General features: G+C 41.3%; 1 protein-coding gene across 2 annotated transcripts in view; it reads left to right on the top strand.

The window, feature by feature from the left end:
* The first annotated feature begins 3,254 nt into the window (after nucleotides 1–3,254).
* STPG1 (sperm tail PG-rich repeat containing 1) overlaps nucleotides 3,255–18,629 on the top strand; it is a 58,881-nt gene continuing 43,506 nt past the window's right edge. For both annotated transcript variants that reach the window (XM_010345439.3, XM_003934855.4), the window contains exons 1-2: nucleotides 3,255–3,363; nucleotides 16,058–16,203. In XM_010345439.3, the coding sequence (XP_010343741.1) occupies nucleotides 16,105–16,203 (99 nt within the window). In that variant the 5' untranslated portion in view covers nucleotides 3,255–3,363; nucleotides 16,058–16,104. The remainder of the gene's footprint in view (nucleotides 3,364–16,057; nucleotides 16,204–18,629) is intronic.

Here is an 18,629-nt window from a genome sequence, read left to right as displayed (position 1 = left end):
TGTGCACATGAAAAGCATTATTGTGTTAAATTTCTATAAAACTGTTGTAAGCATTTTTAATAATCATAAGCGCCTTAAGAGTGGCTCAGGGCTCTTTCTACCGCTGAGAGGCCCTGGGAAGCATTCAACCACGAAGCAGTCATGGAGTTGAGGGGGCACAGGAGTGCAAACTCCAGTGAGGTGTTTGTGGAATACCCTTTCGGTTGCTCCCAGCTGAGATCTAGCCCCAAGCCTGACAGTGACTTACATACATAACAGCCGACTGCCTAAATACAGGCCAGTTAAGAACCTGGTGCGCTGTGGCCACTTCACAGTCAAGAATGCCTTACTAAGGCCTAATCAACCACAACTGCAGAGCGCCAACAAACAGATACACTCAGCCCGACCCTCAGGTCAGTGAAAACCAACAGACCCTAGGGACATGTCGGTCAAGGGGATGGTGGGAAGCCAGGCCGCCTAACATCCTTTAGACCAGTGAGTTTGCCCAAGTGCTTTTCTGGTCTGCCTTTTGTTAGTAGTGCTTGGCATTGCTGCGGTTTATTTTTTCTTTTAAAAAGCAGCTTCCCTCTCTGCCTCGGAAACTCCCAGGCCTCCGGGGCATCGTCTGCAAAGACAGCAGGGTAGGAGTCTACTTCTCCCTCAGCTGGGTAGGAGTCCGGACTGAAAGCCTGGAGGAACCCTTTGCAAGCTGTATTCCCTTGTAAGACACACATTCTTCGCCTGTGACTCTCTTTTCCCGGTTTCCAAGCACTTCTCCAGGACCTACACATGCCCAGAGGCAAGCGGTCAGCTCTGCGTTGTCGGCCACTTCACACTTAAAGCAGGCGAAAGGAATGAGAATTCACTAGGTGCTTTGCTTCCATCCACCCTCCGTTTATCTCGATGACGGATTCCACCAGTTCCCCAGACCACGTTTTACAGATGACAGAGCAGGGCTCACGGCCGCTCAGGGTAAGGTCTGTATTCGAATTTGCCTTTTCCCGAACAAATCAGTAAAACACGCTCTTCCCCACCACCTGCGGTCTGGCTTCTGGAGGTGAGCGCCAGTTCCCTGCCAACCTTCCCATGGTTACATTCTTCCGTCCCCTCCCACTGAGCTGGAAACTCTACGACTCGAGGAGACAGCACCTCTGTTCCAGAAGCGGGCTCAGACCAAGATCGCCTCCCCTCATTCCACCTGCTAACTCCACCATCTGCTGCCGCCAGGAAGCCCGAGCCGCTCGGCACGAAGAGGAGAAATTCTGGCAAAGTTACTCCATGTCACTTCCTGGTTTGGTGGAGCCTGGCATCACCTTTATTAAGGTAGCCCACGCCCCCGTTCCTCTTAGTCTCGATGCAAAACTGGAAAGAGCATTCTGAGGCAACGGGACCCAGGTTGACGAGGCAGCAAGAAGGTAGGGTATGTACACTAGGGGACGTTAGGTGACTTCGCTTTTTCCTTAAAAAAGCTAAGGCTAAATTCAATTCCCCTTCCTCCCACGGTTAATCGCTACTCACCGACGGCGTCTCCTCTAAGGCCCACCTATCGAAACCTTCTGCGAAATGACTCGGACTCTTTGTGCAACCCGGAGGCACAGCCTCCTCGATCCCTTCCCGGCTCTGAGCTGCCAAGATGCTGCGGTGTTTTGCTTTCAAAGGTCGCGATTTGATTTGCCAGACCGCCTGCCAGTCAGAAGTTGGCAGGCACTTCGCGCAGGCGAGTGGCTGCGAGGAGGGGGGATGGGCGGGACAGCCCCCGGCAATTGGCTGCGCTGCAAAGCTTGCTTGAAGGGTAGGGGAGCGACCTGGGGCTAGAGCTTGGCGCTCACCTGGAGCGGGGGCCCCCTAGCGGCCACAGGAAGGATGTTGCGGCGACTCCCCTGCCGGGTCTTCCTATCCTAGCGAGCTCAGGTGATTTGCTCGCCCTCACCTGTCCGACAGGTGGGCCTGGTTTTAGCAGACTGCTAAGGTGTCCTCCCTTCTTAACCTCATAGCCACCTTCCGGGCTGTGCTCCTGCTGTTCCCCTGCCACACGCCCTCACCAAGTATTCAGATCCAAAACGTCCTTGAAGACCCAGTTCTCCCTAGAGCCGTCGCCAGTACTTGGGGCCAAATATTTCTTTCCTTTCCTGCCCTCTCGGAACACCTGTTGGAGCCTAGCGCTTGGTTAGTGTTTCCATAATGCACATAATTATTACAGCTGTGATAATCAACATGCTCATGGAGCTTTACAGACGACAAAAAGCTTCTCATTGCTCACACGTTGTTGTGTACACGCATTTGCTTTCAGATCCTCACAGCCACCAATGAGACATGAAGCCCGTTTTACAAATGAAGAAATGTCATTTGGGCTCAGACATCAACAATGAGAAAGAGGCAGTTCTGGTCTCAGATCCTGGGGCAGAGAAAGCTCCTGGGAAACCTGAGAGAGAGGGAAGGAGCCGGTTCATTGGAGGAACTGCCCGAAGGCCAGCAGGGCTGGTGAGAGATTTTTTCCGGAGATGCGGTTGGGGCTGCGATCTGAGGAACGGGCAGGGGACAGTTTATAAATAATGTGTTTGGGGCTCGGCACAGTGGCTAACGCCTGTAATCTCAGGACTCTGGGAGGCCGGGAGGATCGCTTAAGCCCCGGAGTTTGAGACCAGCCTGGGAAACATCGCTACAAAAAAATTTAAAAATTAGCCGGGCGTGGTGGCCAGCGCCTGTGGTCCCAACTACTCAGGAGGCCGAAGCAGGAGGATCTCTTGAACCCGGGAGGCGGAGGCTGCAGCGAGCCGAGATGGCGCCACTGCACTCCAGCCTGGGCGACTGAGCGAGACCCCGTCGAAAAACAAACAAACTCGGATTTCACCCTAAATTTAAAGGGCAGCCATTGGAGGACTTTAAGCAGGGAAGCGACAAGATCGCTGTGACCACCCTGCCCTGAAGCCTGTGAAGAGGGGTTCCTGGAATAAATATTAAGTGGCTGCCCTTGTCTATTCGCCCATGTCAATCTTTTTTTTGCTGTTAGAAGCAGGGCTTGGATGAATGTTAATTCTCAGGCATCTTCCTTGAAGCAGGATTTTTGAGTGAGCAAAATTCTAAGGCTTTTGGTTTATCACAAGATGTTTGAAGCGTCACCTAGATAAAGATCCATTAGTTCCCCACCCCGCCAAACGTCCTGATACAATTAACCTAAGCCCTAAAATTCTGCGGGTGTCTCTGAGGACTTTGAAACGCCTCTAACGATTGGTCAACAACTTTTCACGCTGCAGAAACAGCGGATGCTATTGGCTGGATTCATCCCGCGGAGGGCGGAAGGTGGGCTAGCAAACGTTAGGCCTGTGGTTGCCATAGCGACCGGGAGGTTGGGCTGGCCAGATTCAGCCCCCGGGACCCGACCAGGTAGGAGGCAGTGGCGGCTGGGGGGACCAGCCCTTGAGGTCGTGGGGAGGAGGATGCGGCGCACCGCACGGGACGCCCTCCGGGTGCGTGCGGAATTCCAGGGCCGAGCTAGGTGGAGCCCTATGGCGGGAAGAAGCCACCGTGGGAGGTGCCCCTTCGTCGGGACGTGCCCTCGGTGTTCCCGCCTGAAAAGTGGTGGCAACCGGAGTCTGCCTGCTCTACCGAGCTCCTGCAAGAGGCTAGGGCGTCCGACCCATCTGGCTCAGCCACCTGCAGGGTTTCTGTGCCTGGCAGTCGATGGAAGCCGAAGGTCTGATTTCTACTCCCAGGTCCACCCCAGCGTGTGGGGTGTCCCTCAGCAAACGTCTTCCCTGTGCTGGGCCTCGATTTACCCATCTGTAAAACGAAAGGGTGAGATTGGAATCTGGTGGCCACTAGCCCGCCGCTAAATTTCCTTCCGGCTCTCTGACACACTTTCTCAGCCTGTGAAAACTATGGAATGGGTTATTTACCTGAGAGTGCTTTGAAAAAGTGTAAACTGCTTCCAAGATGCTTAGAACTGAGTAGATAAAAATCGCCTACAGTGGAAACTACTCAGGACATCCAAAATATTCCATCTAAAGGAACGTGTACACAGTTAGCACATGTTGATATACCCTGTACAGCAACATGTATAATGTAATTATGTGATAATACTTAGCATATATAACGTTTTTTAAAAATGATGAGATGATAAAATGAAACTGTGCCTATAGTGAGCTGTCCTTATAGAATCTAACTCCTGAAGGAAAGAATTATGAGCACATCTGTACACACTATTACCAAAATGTGCCTACCTCTAGTATTCATTCATTCATTCCACAAATATTTATGGAGAAAATACTATTTAAAAAAATTTCTCGGCCGGGCGCGGTGGCTCAAGCCTGTAATCCCAGCACTTTGGGAGGCCGAGGCGGGTGGATCACGAGGTCAAGAGATCGAGACCATCCTGGTCAACATGGTGAAACCCCGTCTCTACTAAAAATACAAAAAATTAGCTGGGCATGGTGGCGCGTGCCTGTAATCCCAGCTACTCAGGAGGCTGAGGCAGGAGAATTGCCTGAACCCAGGAGGCGGAGGTTGCGGTGAGCCGAGATTGCGGCATTGCACTCCAGCCTGGGTAACAAGAGCGAAACTCTGTCTCAAAAAAAAAAAAAAATTCTCATTACAATTATTATTATTGTTATTTTTGTAGTGACAGGGCCTCGCTATGTTGCCCAGGCTAGTCGTGAACTTCTGTCTCAAGCCATCCTTCCCCCTCAGCCTCCCAAAGTGCTGGGATTACAGGTGTGATCCACTATGCCCAGCCAATCGAGCAAATACTATATGCCAGGAAATAGACTGAAGAGTTAGAGATGAACTTTGTATTGGGGAAGATCATAAACAAGTAAAGTAATAAACACAATATAATCTTGGGTAGTGAAAAGTCCTTTGAAAAAGTTAAAGCAGAGGGGCTAGAGAGAGATGGATTGGTACTTCTTAAGAGTAGGTGGTCAGGGAGGTCATCCCTAAGAAGGTTTGAGCAGAGAGTCTTGTGAATTTGGTGACAGGACCATAGGTCAATGCCCTGGTACGGTGAGGAAAAGGAGCTCCCGTGCAGCGAGGAGTTGCGGCAAAAGCCAAGGAGGTTCCGTGCAGAGAAGATTAGTCTTTAGGTGGTGGGGTGTGACAACTGCCTTCAGATTCTTGCAGAATAGTCATATAGAACAGTGGCTTTCAAACATTTTGACTGTGACTCAGGGTATATGCATTTTCTATTGTGACCCAGCACAACTAAAACTTCACAAAAGACTGCAGACGATGACTTGCATTTTGAAAATCACTCATGTGGAAGAAAAATGAGACTTATTCTGAGTTGGTTTCAAACGTTGGAATTAGGGTGGGAAAAAAAAATCAGCTTTGATACAGGAAGGAACTTTCCAGCAATTAGAACTGCCCAACAGTGAACTTCCCCCAGGAGTCTTTAAACTGTGTTCTGATGAAACCTAGCATTCTGCTTCAAGAGAGTCAAACATTTCCTGTATATATAACCGCCCATATACACCCAGCCATCCCTTGTTTGCTTTATATTTTGAAAGCTATATGTAATTTTCTAATTTCAGAAAACCAATCATGTCAGGCATGGGGGCTCATGTCTGTAATCCCAGTGAGAAGGTAATCCCAATGAGATCACTTTAGGCTAGGATTTCAAGACCAATGTCTCTACAAATAATTTTATAACTAGCCAGGTATGGTGGCAGATGTCTGTAGTCCTAGCTACTCTGGAGGCTGAGGTGGGAGGATCACTTGAGCCCAGGAGTTTGAGGTGGCAGTAAGCTATGGCTGCAACACTGCACTCTAGCATGGATGACAGCATATGATCCTGTCTCTAAAAATAATAATAACAAACCAATCACACCAGCTCAGGGGTGCTAAATGTCAAAATTTATCAAGTAAACATTCAGTGTGAGAGGTTAAGGAGTGCGTAGAAGTCAAACTTCCTGAGTTCAAAGCCTGATTCCACCTTACTTCTAATGTGACCTTGGGCATGTCTCTTAACACCCACCAAACTTCAGTTTTCTCATCTGTAAAAATGGGGATTATACTTCATTGGATTATTGTAAAAATTGCATGAGGTATTACACAGAAGGCGTTTAGTACTGTATGGTTCCATAAATGATAGCTGTTATTTTAAGTTGTTTATATGACATCCCTGTGCATATATTAAAACCCTACATTAATAGAAGCCTCCTGCAGGACAGGCAATGTTAACCACTTCACATGGATCAGCCTGAGAGGAAGGTAATCTTAGCATTCCCAGTTTATGGAGGAGGAAATGGGCTCAAAAGGTTAAGTGTCTCATCCAGAATCAGAGCTATTAAGTGGCAGAGCATAACCTTGAACCCAGGACCGGATACTCTGGACCACTGCACTGACCCTCAGCTAGGAATTGCTTAAACATATGTTGTTGATTTGGAAGGTGGTATATCTTTGCTGCTCTTTCTTAGATTCTAGGCCCATGCTATCTTGTCATGAACAGTTGTACAAGCAAGTGGGCCAGTGAGGCACACCTGGGCAGTGCTGTGTTCACATCTGGCCTGCACCTGCTCTCATCGTGACTTCACAGGTATGCAGTGAGAAGACTGGAAAGCATTATTAACAGTGTGGTCTTTTGGTGGTAGGATGAAGGATTGTTTAAAATTTTTTTTGTAATTTCTCATATTTTCTTAAATTTTGACAGAGTACATACATTCTTATTACAATAGTCCTCCCTTATTCAAGGGGGATGACTTCCAAGACTGCCAGTAGATGCCAGTCAAACAGTGGATCATACCCAAACTGATTACTGACAATCACACTGTTTCCCTTCACAACTTCCACTCACAAATGTAATGCCTTTTCCGTCTTAACTAAGCACTTATCCTGCTCTGTGGCTGTAGCTTTTATAGTTTGAGATAAGCACCAAAAGTAGCACCATTTTTCCCCCTTTTAAATTTCATGGAAAAAAAGTTGTATTCTTAATGTAGATACTAGCAACCTCAGAATACAGTTTTTTTCTTGTCTTATTAAGTCATGAACTTTCGCCTTTTCACTTAAAGGAAGCACTTTACAGCTTCTCTTTGGCACATCCAAAATGCTGGCACCACTACTGTTGTCCTTTGGGGCCATTATTAAGTAAAATAAGTTACTTGAACACAAGTACTGAGACACGTGACAGTGGATCTGACAGTCGAGACAGCTACTAAGTGACTAATGGGGTAGCAAATACAGCTTGGATGTGCTGGACAAGGATGACTCGCATCCCGGGAGGGGTGGAGCCAGGCGATGTGAGGTTTCATCACATGCCTCAGAACGGTGCATAATTTAAAACTGATGAATTATTTATTTCTGGAATTTTCCATTTAATATTTTCAAACCACAGTTGACCATGGGTAACTGAAACTGGAAAATGAAGTGACAGACAAGGGTGGACTACTATATAACAGGAAGCTTAATATTTTTCTAATCACTCATAATTCCAGAACACTCATACATTTTTAAATAACAGCTTTATTAAAGCTAGGGCAGCAGATAGTTCTTACTAAAATGGTAGAGCACTGAGGAGTAGTAAATGAATAGTGGCTACTCCGGTTACTTTTTGAAACAGGGTCTCACTTTGTCACCCAGGCTGAAGAACAGTGGCATGAACAAAGTTTACTGCAGCCTTGACCTCTTGGGCTCAAGTGATCCTCCTGCCCCAGCCCCCAAGGTAGCTGGGACTACAGGCACATGCCACCGTGCCTGGTTAATTTTTATATTTTTTGTAGAGATTCACCACGTTGCACAGGCTGGTCATGAGCTGAAGCTATCCCCCAACCTCAGCCTTTCAAAGTGCTGGGATTACAGGCGTACTGCACCCAGCCCTAGGGGCTGCTTCTATAGACACTAAAAGACCATTCATTGTTAAGCTGGATTGACGATTGTGCTTTGATCATTATTAATTTGTTTCTGTTGTTTTGAATCTCTTAATTTCTTGAAGAACGTTGCCAATAATTCTGTTAAATATCACATTTTTAGTAGAGCTTGTCTACCAAAAAAAGTTGAGAATTGCTACTGCGAGGGTGACAGAAGAAAGTAAAGAACAAATGCCGGGGGGAAAGGATTGGTGAAGCATGAAATCCTTTCTTTTTTTTTTTTTTTTTTTTTTTTTTTGAGACGGAGTTTCGCTCTTGTTACCCAGGCTGGAGTGCAATGGCGCAATCTCGGCTCACCGCAACCTCCGCCTCCTGGGTTCAGGCAATTCTCCTGCCTCAGCCTCCTGAGTAGCTGGGATTACAGGCACGCGCCACCACGCCCAGCTAGTTTTTTGTATTTTTAGTAGAGACGGGGTTTCACTATGTTGACCAGGATGGTCTCGATCTCTCGACCTCGTGATCCACCCGCCTCGGCGAAATCCTTTCTTCAATCCCTTACTCATTAGTGTCTATAAATGGTACAAGTTCCTTAGGGAAAAAAATGGGCGAAATGAAACCCAAGTCTGCGAGTGAAAAATAATTTCGAAAATTCAATTGTGCCCTTGCTGTTATTAACAACTAAAAAGCAGTTAAACATGTTAACGCTTTTTAGACATCGGACAACAGGCACAGTACAACAATCTCTGAAGGAAGAAAAACAAGGTGAGTCCTACGAGTGTCCCCATTTAGTACTGGGGTCACTTTTTAGGCCATATTGTAGGAAATCCAAGTGAATTCCAGATTTCTGAGTTGGGAAGATAAAAATAAGAATTCAGGGAGGCCAAAGAAGCTATGATTTATAGGGAGAACCCTAAAGGAAGGAGCTGCACCAAAAGTTGTTCAGAAACCTGAAGAGAAGTCTCCTTCGGTTTTTGGCTGAGCAGTCATCTGCACATGCATGAGAAGAAACTAAGACTACTGGTGAAATACCCACCAAAAGGCCGAAGGCTGAACGATTTCTGGGGCTTAGACAGGACTAGGAATGTTTCATGTTACCGTAAACCAGAATGGAGAGACATGGTATTAGATAAGCATTGGGTAGAGTTCACAGAAATGTCATGGCTTAGTGGTTGGGATAAATTATTCCCGGAGTAAAAACTGCTCTGGACTTGCCATAACAAAGTTTGAAAGCTTGAAAGGGTCAGATGGATCTACACGTGACTGAAAAGTGTGCCAGAAAAAAAACCAATGCAACATTCTTTACAGGAACATATCAAAATCCAGCACTCAGCAGCGTAAAATTTAAAATGTTAAATATCTAATACAAAATTACCAGACATGAAAAGATACAGGAAAATACGACCCATATCTGAGAAGAAAATCAACCCATAGGAACAGACTTAAAAATGGCAGGTTACTTTGGGAGGCCGAGGTGGGTGGATCATGAGGTCAGGATTTCGAGACCAGCCTGAACAACATGGGGAAACCCCATCTCTACTTAAAATACAAAAATTAGCTGGGTGTGGTTGTGCACGCCTGTAATCCCAGCTACTCAGGAGGCTGAGGCAGGAAAATCGCTTAAACCCAGGAGGCGGAGGTTGCAGTGAGCCAAAATTGCACCGCTGCACTCCAGCCTGGGTGACAGAGTAACACTCTGTCTCAAAAAAAAAAAAAAAAAAAGACAGGTTGTAGGGTTAGTACGAAGAGACCGTAAAGCAGCTATTATGAATCTTACAAATATGCTCAAGGATGTAAAGAAAACTGTGAACATGATGAGGCTAGAAATGGAAGACACAGAAAAAGAGTCCAAATGTAACCTCTAGAAAGAAAAAAATAGAATATTTGAAATAAGGAGACAATAGATGGGATTTGCAACTGATTAGACACTTTAGAAGATCAGTGAACTTGAAGACATGACAATACAGACTAACCAAATGAAGGATAGGGAGAAAAGAGACTTAAAAACAATGAACAGAATCTCAATAACCTTCCAGAAAATATGAAATGATCTAATATAACTGTAGACCCAGGAAAGAAGGGGGCAGAGGTAGAAAAAAAATATTTGAAAAATTATGGCAGAATATTTTCCATATTTGATGAAAAGTACAGCCTATAGATTAAAGAAGTTCGTTAAAATCCAAACATTAAAGACCTAAAGAAAATTATGCCAAGTCACCATGAAAATCAAATTGCTGAGAGGCACATAGAGTAGTCAAAGTCATAGAAATAAAAAGTACAGTGGTGGTTGCCAGGGGTTGCAGGGAAAAAGGAATGGGGAAATACTGAGGAAACACCATATTGTTGGAAATACTAGGGAAGTGCCATATTGGTTAGTGGGTATAGACTTTCAGTTTTCAAAATGAAAAGGTTTGTGGAGACAGATAGTGGTGATGGTTGCACAACATTATGAATTTGAATTCCACTCAGCTGTACGCTTAGAAATGATTGAGATGGCATGTGTAATTTACCATAATAAAAAACTGGGAAAAATCAAATTGCTGAATTAAAGTAATAAACAGAAAAGCTTTAAAGTTGATGGATTAAAAAAGGAATCATTGAGGCCGGGTGCGGTGGCTCAAGCCTGTAATCCCAGCACTTTGGGAGGCCGAGGCAGGTGGATCACGAGGGCTAGAGATCGAGACCATCCTGGTCAACATGGTGAAACCCCGTCTCTACTAAAAATACAAAAAATTAGCTGGGCATGGTGGCGCATGCCTGTAATCCCAGCTACTCAGGAGGCTGAGGCAGGAGAATTGCCTGAACCCAGGAGACGGAGGTTGCGGTGAGCCAAGATCGCGCCATTGCACTCCAGCCTGGGTAACAAGAGCGAAACTCCGTCTCAAGAAAAAAAAAAAAAAAGGAATCATTGCTTACAGAGTTCATCACTGTTACAGTGATAAACAGAAAAGCTTAAAAGTTGATGGATTAAAAAAAGAATTATTACTTACAGAGGAATCACAATAAGAATTATAGTGGACTTCTCATCAGAAACTATACAAGTCAGAAGACAATGGAATAATACAAAAGTTCTTGGGAGAAGTAGGAAGAGAAAAAAACACCTACAAACCCATAATTCTATACCCCAAATAAAAGAAAAATCAAGACCATTTCAGACAGACAGAAACCTAGAGGATGCATTATCAGAAGACCTGCACTACATGAAAAGTTAAAAGAATTTCTGTAGATAGGACTATGACACTAGACAGAATCTTGAATTTACACAAAGAATTGAAAAGCACTGAAAATGATAAATATAAAATACATTTTTCTTATTTTAATCTCTTTAAAAGTTGAGTGTTTAAAAATAACAATATGAGATTCAAAGTAAAATGTATACAAAAGTAACAAAAATGATGGAAGGTGGTAAAGGGAAGTGTATGGTAAATTTCTTAAATTATATATGAAGCAGCATAATCTTATTTGACTGTGTAAAGACGTATACTGTAAACTGTAAATCAATCACTATACATAAGTATAGCTAATAAGTCAGAAATGAAGATAAAATGGAACCATAAGAAATAAGTGTTTAATCTCAAAGGATCCAAGAAAAAAGAAACAAGGGCCAATGTTGTAGGAAATTGATAGATTTAAGCCCAACCATATCTAGTGCTACATTAAATGTAAAAGTTCTAAACATTCCAATCAAAAGGCAGAGTTTGATTAGACAAAAGAACCAAAACCTAATATATGTTGTCCTTAACAAACCATGTTTAAATATAAAGATACATTCTAACTTGGTGGCCCATGGGGGGGAAAGTATATATATATATACGTATATATATATATATATATATATATATATATATATATGTATATATATATGTTCCTGCCAGCTGAAGTGTGAAGAAAACTCAATAATTAAATATAAAGATACAAATAGGTTAAAAGTAAAAGGATAGAAAAAATACAGTGTGTGAATAATAATCAAAAGAAAGCTGGAATGGCTGTCTTAATATGAGAAAAAAATATGTTTTATAACAAGGAATATTACCAGGGACAAATTGGGACATTTTATAATGACAAAGGGGTCAATTTACCAAAAAGACAAAAATTATAAATGTGCATGTGCCTAATAATAGTGCTTCAAAATACACAATAAAAACTGACAAAGCTTAAAAGAGAAATAAACAAATTCACAATAATATAGTATGAGAATTTCAGCACTTCTCTCTGATTATTGATAGAATGCATAAACTGTAAATCAGTAAGGATGTAAAAGACTTGAGCAAATTATCAACCAATTTTACCTAACTGACATTTATTTAAAAACCCTATTCAACAACAAAAGGAAAAATTCAAATCAACAACAAAAAGATAACTAGAAAATTCCCCTGACTACTTGGAAATTAAACATCAGACTTCCAAATAAACCATGTGTAAAAAGGAAATTACAATGAAAAATAAAAGATATTTTAAACTGAAAGAAAAATGAAAACACAGCATGTTAAAGTATATGAGATGCCACTAAAATGGTGCTTACGGGAACATTTACGATATTAAATATTCGTATTAAGAAAGAAGAAGGGACCGGGTAAGGTGGCTTAGGCCTGTAATCCCAGCACTTTGGGAGGCCAAGGCAGGTGTATCACTTGAGGTCAGGAGTTTGAGACCAGCCTGACCAACGTGGTGAAACCCCATCTCAACTAAAAATACAAAAAAATTAGCCAGACATAGTGTTGGGTGCCTGTAATCCCAGCTACTTGAGACATTGAGGCAGGAGAATCCCTTGAACCTGGGAGTTGGAGGTTGCAGTGAGCCCAGATTGTGCCATTGCACTCCAGCCTGGGCAACCAGAGCAAAACTCCATCTCAAAAAAAAAAAAGAAGAAGGTTCTAAATTCAATTATTGAAGCTTCCACCTAAAAAGCTAGAAAGGGAAGAACAAATGAAACCCTTTTTTTGTTGTCGAATAGAGTTTTTTTTATAAATGTCGATTAGGTTGACCCTAATCGACATTTATAAAATGTCCCTTTATCATTTTATAATTTTATAATGATACAGGGACAGTTTATAGTGACCCTTTATCATTACAAAATATTACCAAATTTTGAAATTACCGAAGCTCAGTTAAGAAGAAATAGATAACCTGAAGAGCCCTGTATCTATTAAGTTAATGGACTTTGTCATTAAAAATCTTCCCACAAAGAAAACTCTAGGCCCAGACAGCTTTACTGATAAATTTAAGGAAGAACTAATACCAATTTTACACAAACTGTGCCAGCAATTAAAGGTAAACAAACAAACAAACAAACAAAAAAAGCCTTCCAACTCAATTCATGAAGCATTACCCTGATGTCCAAATCAAAGACATTTTTAGAAAGAAAAGGAAAGCCACAGATTAGTAGCCCTCATGAACACAAATCCAAAAATCCTTAACAGAATTTTAGCAAATTGAATCCTTCAATATATAAAAGTGATACTATCCTATGACCAAGCAGCATTTATTCCAGGAACACTAGGTTGTTTTAACATTTGAAAAGCAATCAATGCAATTTACTTAATATATTCACAGAGAACAATTATATGATCATCTCCACAGATGCAGAAAAAGTATTTGATAAAATTGATCACTTATTCCTGTTAAAAACTCTTAGGAAACTTAAGATTTGAAGTGATAACAAACTTTTATAAAAAAAAAAACCTACAACTAACATTGTACTTAATGTTGAAAGACTGAATGCCTTCCCACTCAAGCCAGAAACAAGACAAAGATGTCCACTATTGTCACTTCTATTCAACATTGTACTGGACGCCCTAGTTTTTGCAATATTACGATAAAAAGAAATTACAGGCATACAAATTGCAAAGGAAGAAATAAAACTTTTTTTTATTTATATATGACATGATTATATATAGAGAAATTTCTAATCAACAAAAAAGCTACTTGAACTAAAAAAAAGTCCAGCAAAGTTGCCAGATGCAACATCAATATATACAAATTACTTGTATTTCTGTATATCAACAATAAACAATTAGAAATTTAAAAAAAATTTAAGACCATTTTAATGACATAAAATATGAATTACATAGGAATCAGTTTAAGAAAATATGTGCAATATTTGTACACTGATGACTGTAAAATGTTGCTGAGAAATTAAAGAGTATCTAAATAAATGGAGAGTATACCATATTAATGGATCATAATACTCAACAAAGTTCAGATGTAAATTCTCCCTAAATTGTTCTATAGATCCAGTGTAATCTCAATCAAAATCCAGGGAGTTTTTGTTTTAGTAGCAATTGACCTATAAGTTATATGGTAATTCAAAAGGGCTAATATAAGAGCTAATATAGTCAAAATAATTTGCAAAATAAGACAGAGTTGGAACTACCTTATTTTAAAACTTATTCTAAAGCAAAATAGTGTGCTGTTGGTATAAGGATATACATAGAACTCGAACAGAATAGAGAATCTAGAAATAGCAGTATATGTATGTAAATAAACACACACACAGAGTAGATTTGTGATGGGTGTGCCAAGATAATTAAATGAAAAAAGGATATTCTTTTCAGCAGATGGTGCTGGATTAATTGAATCTCCAAATGCAATAAAATGAACCTGACCCTTACAGTAATACCATATACAAAATTTAATTCAGAATGGATCCTAGGCCTAAATGTAAGAGCTAAAACTATAAAACTTCCAAAAGAAAATGTAGGAGAAAACATTTGTGACCTTAAGTTAGGCAAAAATCACTTAAATCTGAGAAAAGAAATCTTAAAACCTTAAAATATTTGACAAATTTGATCAAAATTTACAATTTTGCTTTCAAAAGATAATGTTAAGAAAATAAAAAGGCAAACCTCAGCCTGGGAGCAAATATTTTCAAAAAATATATTATAAAAGGCTTGTATCCAGAATGTATTAACTTTTACAACTCAATAATAACCCGGTTAAACCAACTATTTTTGGTTTTGTTTTTTTTTGAGACAGGACCTTGCTCTGTTGCCCAGGCTGGAGTGCAGTGGTGCTATCATAGCTCACTGCAGCTTTGATCTCCTGAGCTTAAGCAATTCTCCCATCTCAGCCTCCGGAGTAGCTGGGACTACAGGTATGCACCACCACGGCTGGCTAATTTTTTATTTTTTGTAGAGATGGAGGGGCTCTCTATGCTGCTTAGGCTAGTCTTGAACTCCTGGCTTCAAGCAATCCTCCTGCTTCAGCCTCCCAAAATGTTGGGATTACAGGTATGAATCGCCATGCCTGGCCCCAATTTTTTTTTTAAGGCAGAACATCCAAACACACTTCACTAAAGAGGATACATAAGCACATGAAAATATCCAAATTAAAATGACAACGAGATGCCATTATAAAATCACTAGAATGCCTAAAATTAACAAGATTGAGCAAACACACGTTGGTGAGGATGTGGAACAATCGGAACAAAATACTGATTATATGCAACAATAGGGAAGAAATTTCAAAAGCATTACACAAAGTGAAAAAAGACACAAAGGAGTGTTACTGTATGATCGCACTTACGTGACATTCTAGAAAGACCCCAGTTGTGACAGCAGAGCAGTGGTTGAGGGTACTGACTGCAAAGGGACACAGGGAGTTTCTCAGCATGATAGATCAATTAATACCTTAATTGTGGTGGTATTTAACTCGACTGTAAACATTTGCTAAAACTTGGAACTGTACAACTAACACTGATGACTTTTATTTGTATATAAATTATATCTCAGTAAAGCTAACCTTACAAAATAAAAATAGGCTGGGCATGGTGGCTCACACCTGTAATCCCAGCACTTTGGGAGGCTGAGGCAGGCAGATCACCTCAGGTCAGGAGATCGAGACTAGCCTGGCCAACATGGTGAAACCCCGTCTCTACTAAAAATACAAACATTAGCTGGGTGTGGTGGCGGGCACTTGTAATCCCAGCTACTCAGGAGGTTGAGGCAGGAGAATCACTTGAACCAGGGAGGCGGAGGTTGCAGTGAGCCGAGATCATGCCGTTGCACTCCAGCCTGGGTGACAAGTGAAACTCCATCTCAAACAATAAAAAAATAAAAATAAAATCCAAGGCTTCAGTAGTTCTGTAAGCAACATCAACAACTTCTCCCGGTGTTCCTATTGTAGGCAGCACAGTGTGCTGGGGACTTTGGGTCACTGGACCTGGTGGATCTCAGCCAGCACCCATACCATTTCTGTCTACCCTCTAGATAGAACCGAACCCATTCACAATAATTAACTAACCAATGTGAAATGATCTTTACAAATGCTGTATTTTGCTGTTTCAGGTGCTTAGGAGAACATGCAGTAGAGGTTTTCATCAAACAAATGGAACATGTCACAGAATCACAGAATTTCGCTAACGTGGACAACTCCGCACAGAAAAATGAACAGGCTGGCAAACATCCCAGACGTGCCAGTAAAGTACAGAAAGGTCTGGTGTACTCTTAAGTAACATGTGTCTATGCAGGGAGGAGATAGCTCCTGATATATGTTTATTTTAGTACATCAGAGCAAATTTGGGGGGAATAGTAAATCCCGGGTTATATTCACATCCTTAAAGGCATACCAGATAGATGGCTTTAGGCCCTACTGTGTCAAGTGTGATGACTGGGAAGAAACTGTGAGAAGAAAGGATGAGGGAAGAAGGAGGAAGTCTCTTTAAAACAAACTAACAAAACCCAGACTTGTTATTTCCATGTATCTCATAAGAATCTCTGTCCTCAAATTTAGATATGTAAGAGATCGTTTTTTTGTTTCCTAAAACTCAACTTGAGTTATGACTGCATGCCCCCATTCTGCTGGGTTGAAAGGATAACTCCAGCCATTATCAGCATACATCCTATCTCCCTCACGGTTGTTTCAGGGTTGGAACTTGCCTGATAGTTAGTATGATCCTGGGAGGCTGGGTTGGGAGGGGAGGAATACTCAGGTCATTGATGAACTGTCCACATTGACGAGATGTCCAGTGTCCCAGCTCATGTGCTTCCTTTGGTTTTGCTAGTGTTCTGGCAAACTAGTGTTCTGGTTTGTTGGTGCATTCTGGGCCATACCTGTGATTGAGGAATTACTGCTGAGACTGGAAACCTCATATTGAGATCCTCCTAGGCTCCAGCGATTTTTCTTTTGAGGCTGTTACCGCCTCCCTGGTGGGCTTCCAGTCACTGCTGCTCTCAAATCCAGAGAGATCTCTCTTCCTCCCGTCCTCTGATTTTGCACTCTCTTCTGAACATTTCTTTAAATTGAAGCATAACTATATATTCAGGAAAATTGCACAAATCATAATTGTATAGCTTAATGAATATTCACAAAGAAAACACCACCTATGGAATAGCTTCTCAGACCGAGACATAGAATGTCAGCAGCATCTCAAAAGCCCTTGTTCCTTCTCAGATATTATTTCCCTTCTCTGCAAAAGTAAACACTACAGTTATCCTGACTTCTCATATCATTAGTAACTTTAGTTTGTTTTTGAACATTATGTAAATGTGAATCATGCAATATGAACTTTTCCTCTCAGGCTTTTTGTTCACTTATATTTCAGAGATTTAACTTCATGTTGTTTCATGTATCAGTAATTTCTTCATTTTATTGCTCTTGTTTGAATATACCATAATTCGTTTATCTATTCTCCTATTGAAGGACATTTAGGTTGTTTCCAGTTTGGGGCTATTATGAATACAAACTTCTGTAACTATTCTTGTACCTGTCTTGTGGGACACATATTCATGTTGTTTCTTGGGTCTATACCTGAGGAGTGGAACTGCTGAGTCATAGGGTATGTTTAGGGTAAGCTTAGTTGATACTGCCAGTTTTCCAAAGTAGTTGTGCCCATTTTACCGCCTTACAAGCAATGTATGTGAATTCCAGCTGCTCCAAATCCTCACCATTTTTAGCTTATAATAGTTTTAATTTGCATTGCCCTTAGATTAATGAGATTGAACACTCTCATGTCAACTGGCCTTTTGGATATTCTCTTTGGAGAAGTGACTGTTCAACATTTTTGCCCATTTTTTTCTGCTGGGCTCTACCTGCCTTCCTGCCTGCCTGCCTGCCTGCCTGCCTGCCTGCCTTCCTTCGTTTCTTTCTTCCTTCCATCCAGGAGTTATTTAAACCATTCTGTCCTATTCTTATTTATAAGAATTCTTTAACCATTCTAGAAACAAGTCATTTGCTCCTTATAGGTAAATGTCTTCCCCTAGCCGGGGACATTCTTTTCCACTCTCTTAACAATGTGCCCAGAAATGGGAACTCTTAATTTTAATGTAGCCCAATTTATCAATCTCTTTATGTTTAGTGTATATGTCTGTTCTATTCATACTTAAGAAATCTTTGCCCATCACAAGATAGTTTCTTCTAGAGCCTCTATTATTTTACCTTTTACATCTAGATCTACAATTCACTTGAAATTGTTTTTGTGTAAGGAAGATGCCCAAGTGTGTTGTTTTCCATGTTGACCCAGCACAATTTATCGAAAGGCCACTCATTCTCTACTACATTGTATTGCTGTTGCTATCTTTGTCATAAATCAAGTGTCCAATCATACGCAGCTCTGCTTCAGGATTATTTATCCTGTTCAAATATCATGCTGTCCTAATTATGTAACTTTATAACAACTCTTTAGTAGCATAAACCCTTCAATTTTGTACTTCTTTGTTTATGCTGGCTATTCTTGACCCTAGTGCATTTCCATATAAATTTATTTTACTTTATTTTTTTATTTTTAATTTTTATGGATGCATAATAGTAGTACATTATTTATGGGGCACATGTGGTATTTTGATACAAGCATACAATGTGTAATGATCAAATCTGGGTAGCTATAAAAATATAACAATTTTTTTTTTTTTAATAGAGATG

This window comes from Saimiri boliviensis, chromosome 11 (assembly GCF_048565385.1).
Source record: "Saimiri boliviensis isolate mSaiBol1 chromosome 11, mSaiBol1.pri, whole genome shotgun sequence".
In the NCBI taxonomy this organism is placed as follows: Eukaryota; Metazoa; Chordata; class Mammalia; order Primates; family Cebidae; genus Saimiri; species Saimiri boliviensis.
This window is presented reverse-complemented; position numbering and strand designations above follow the sequence as displayed.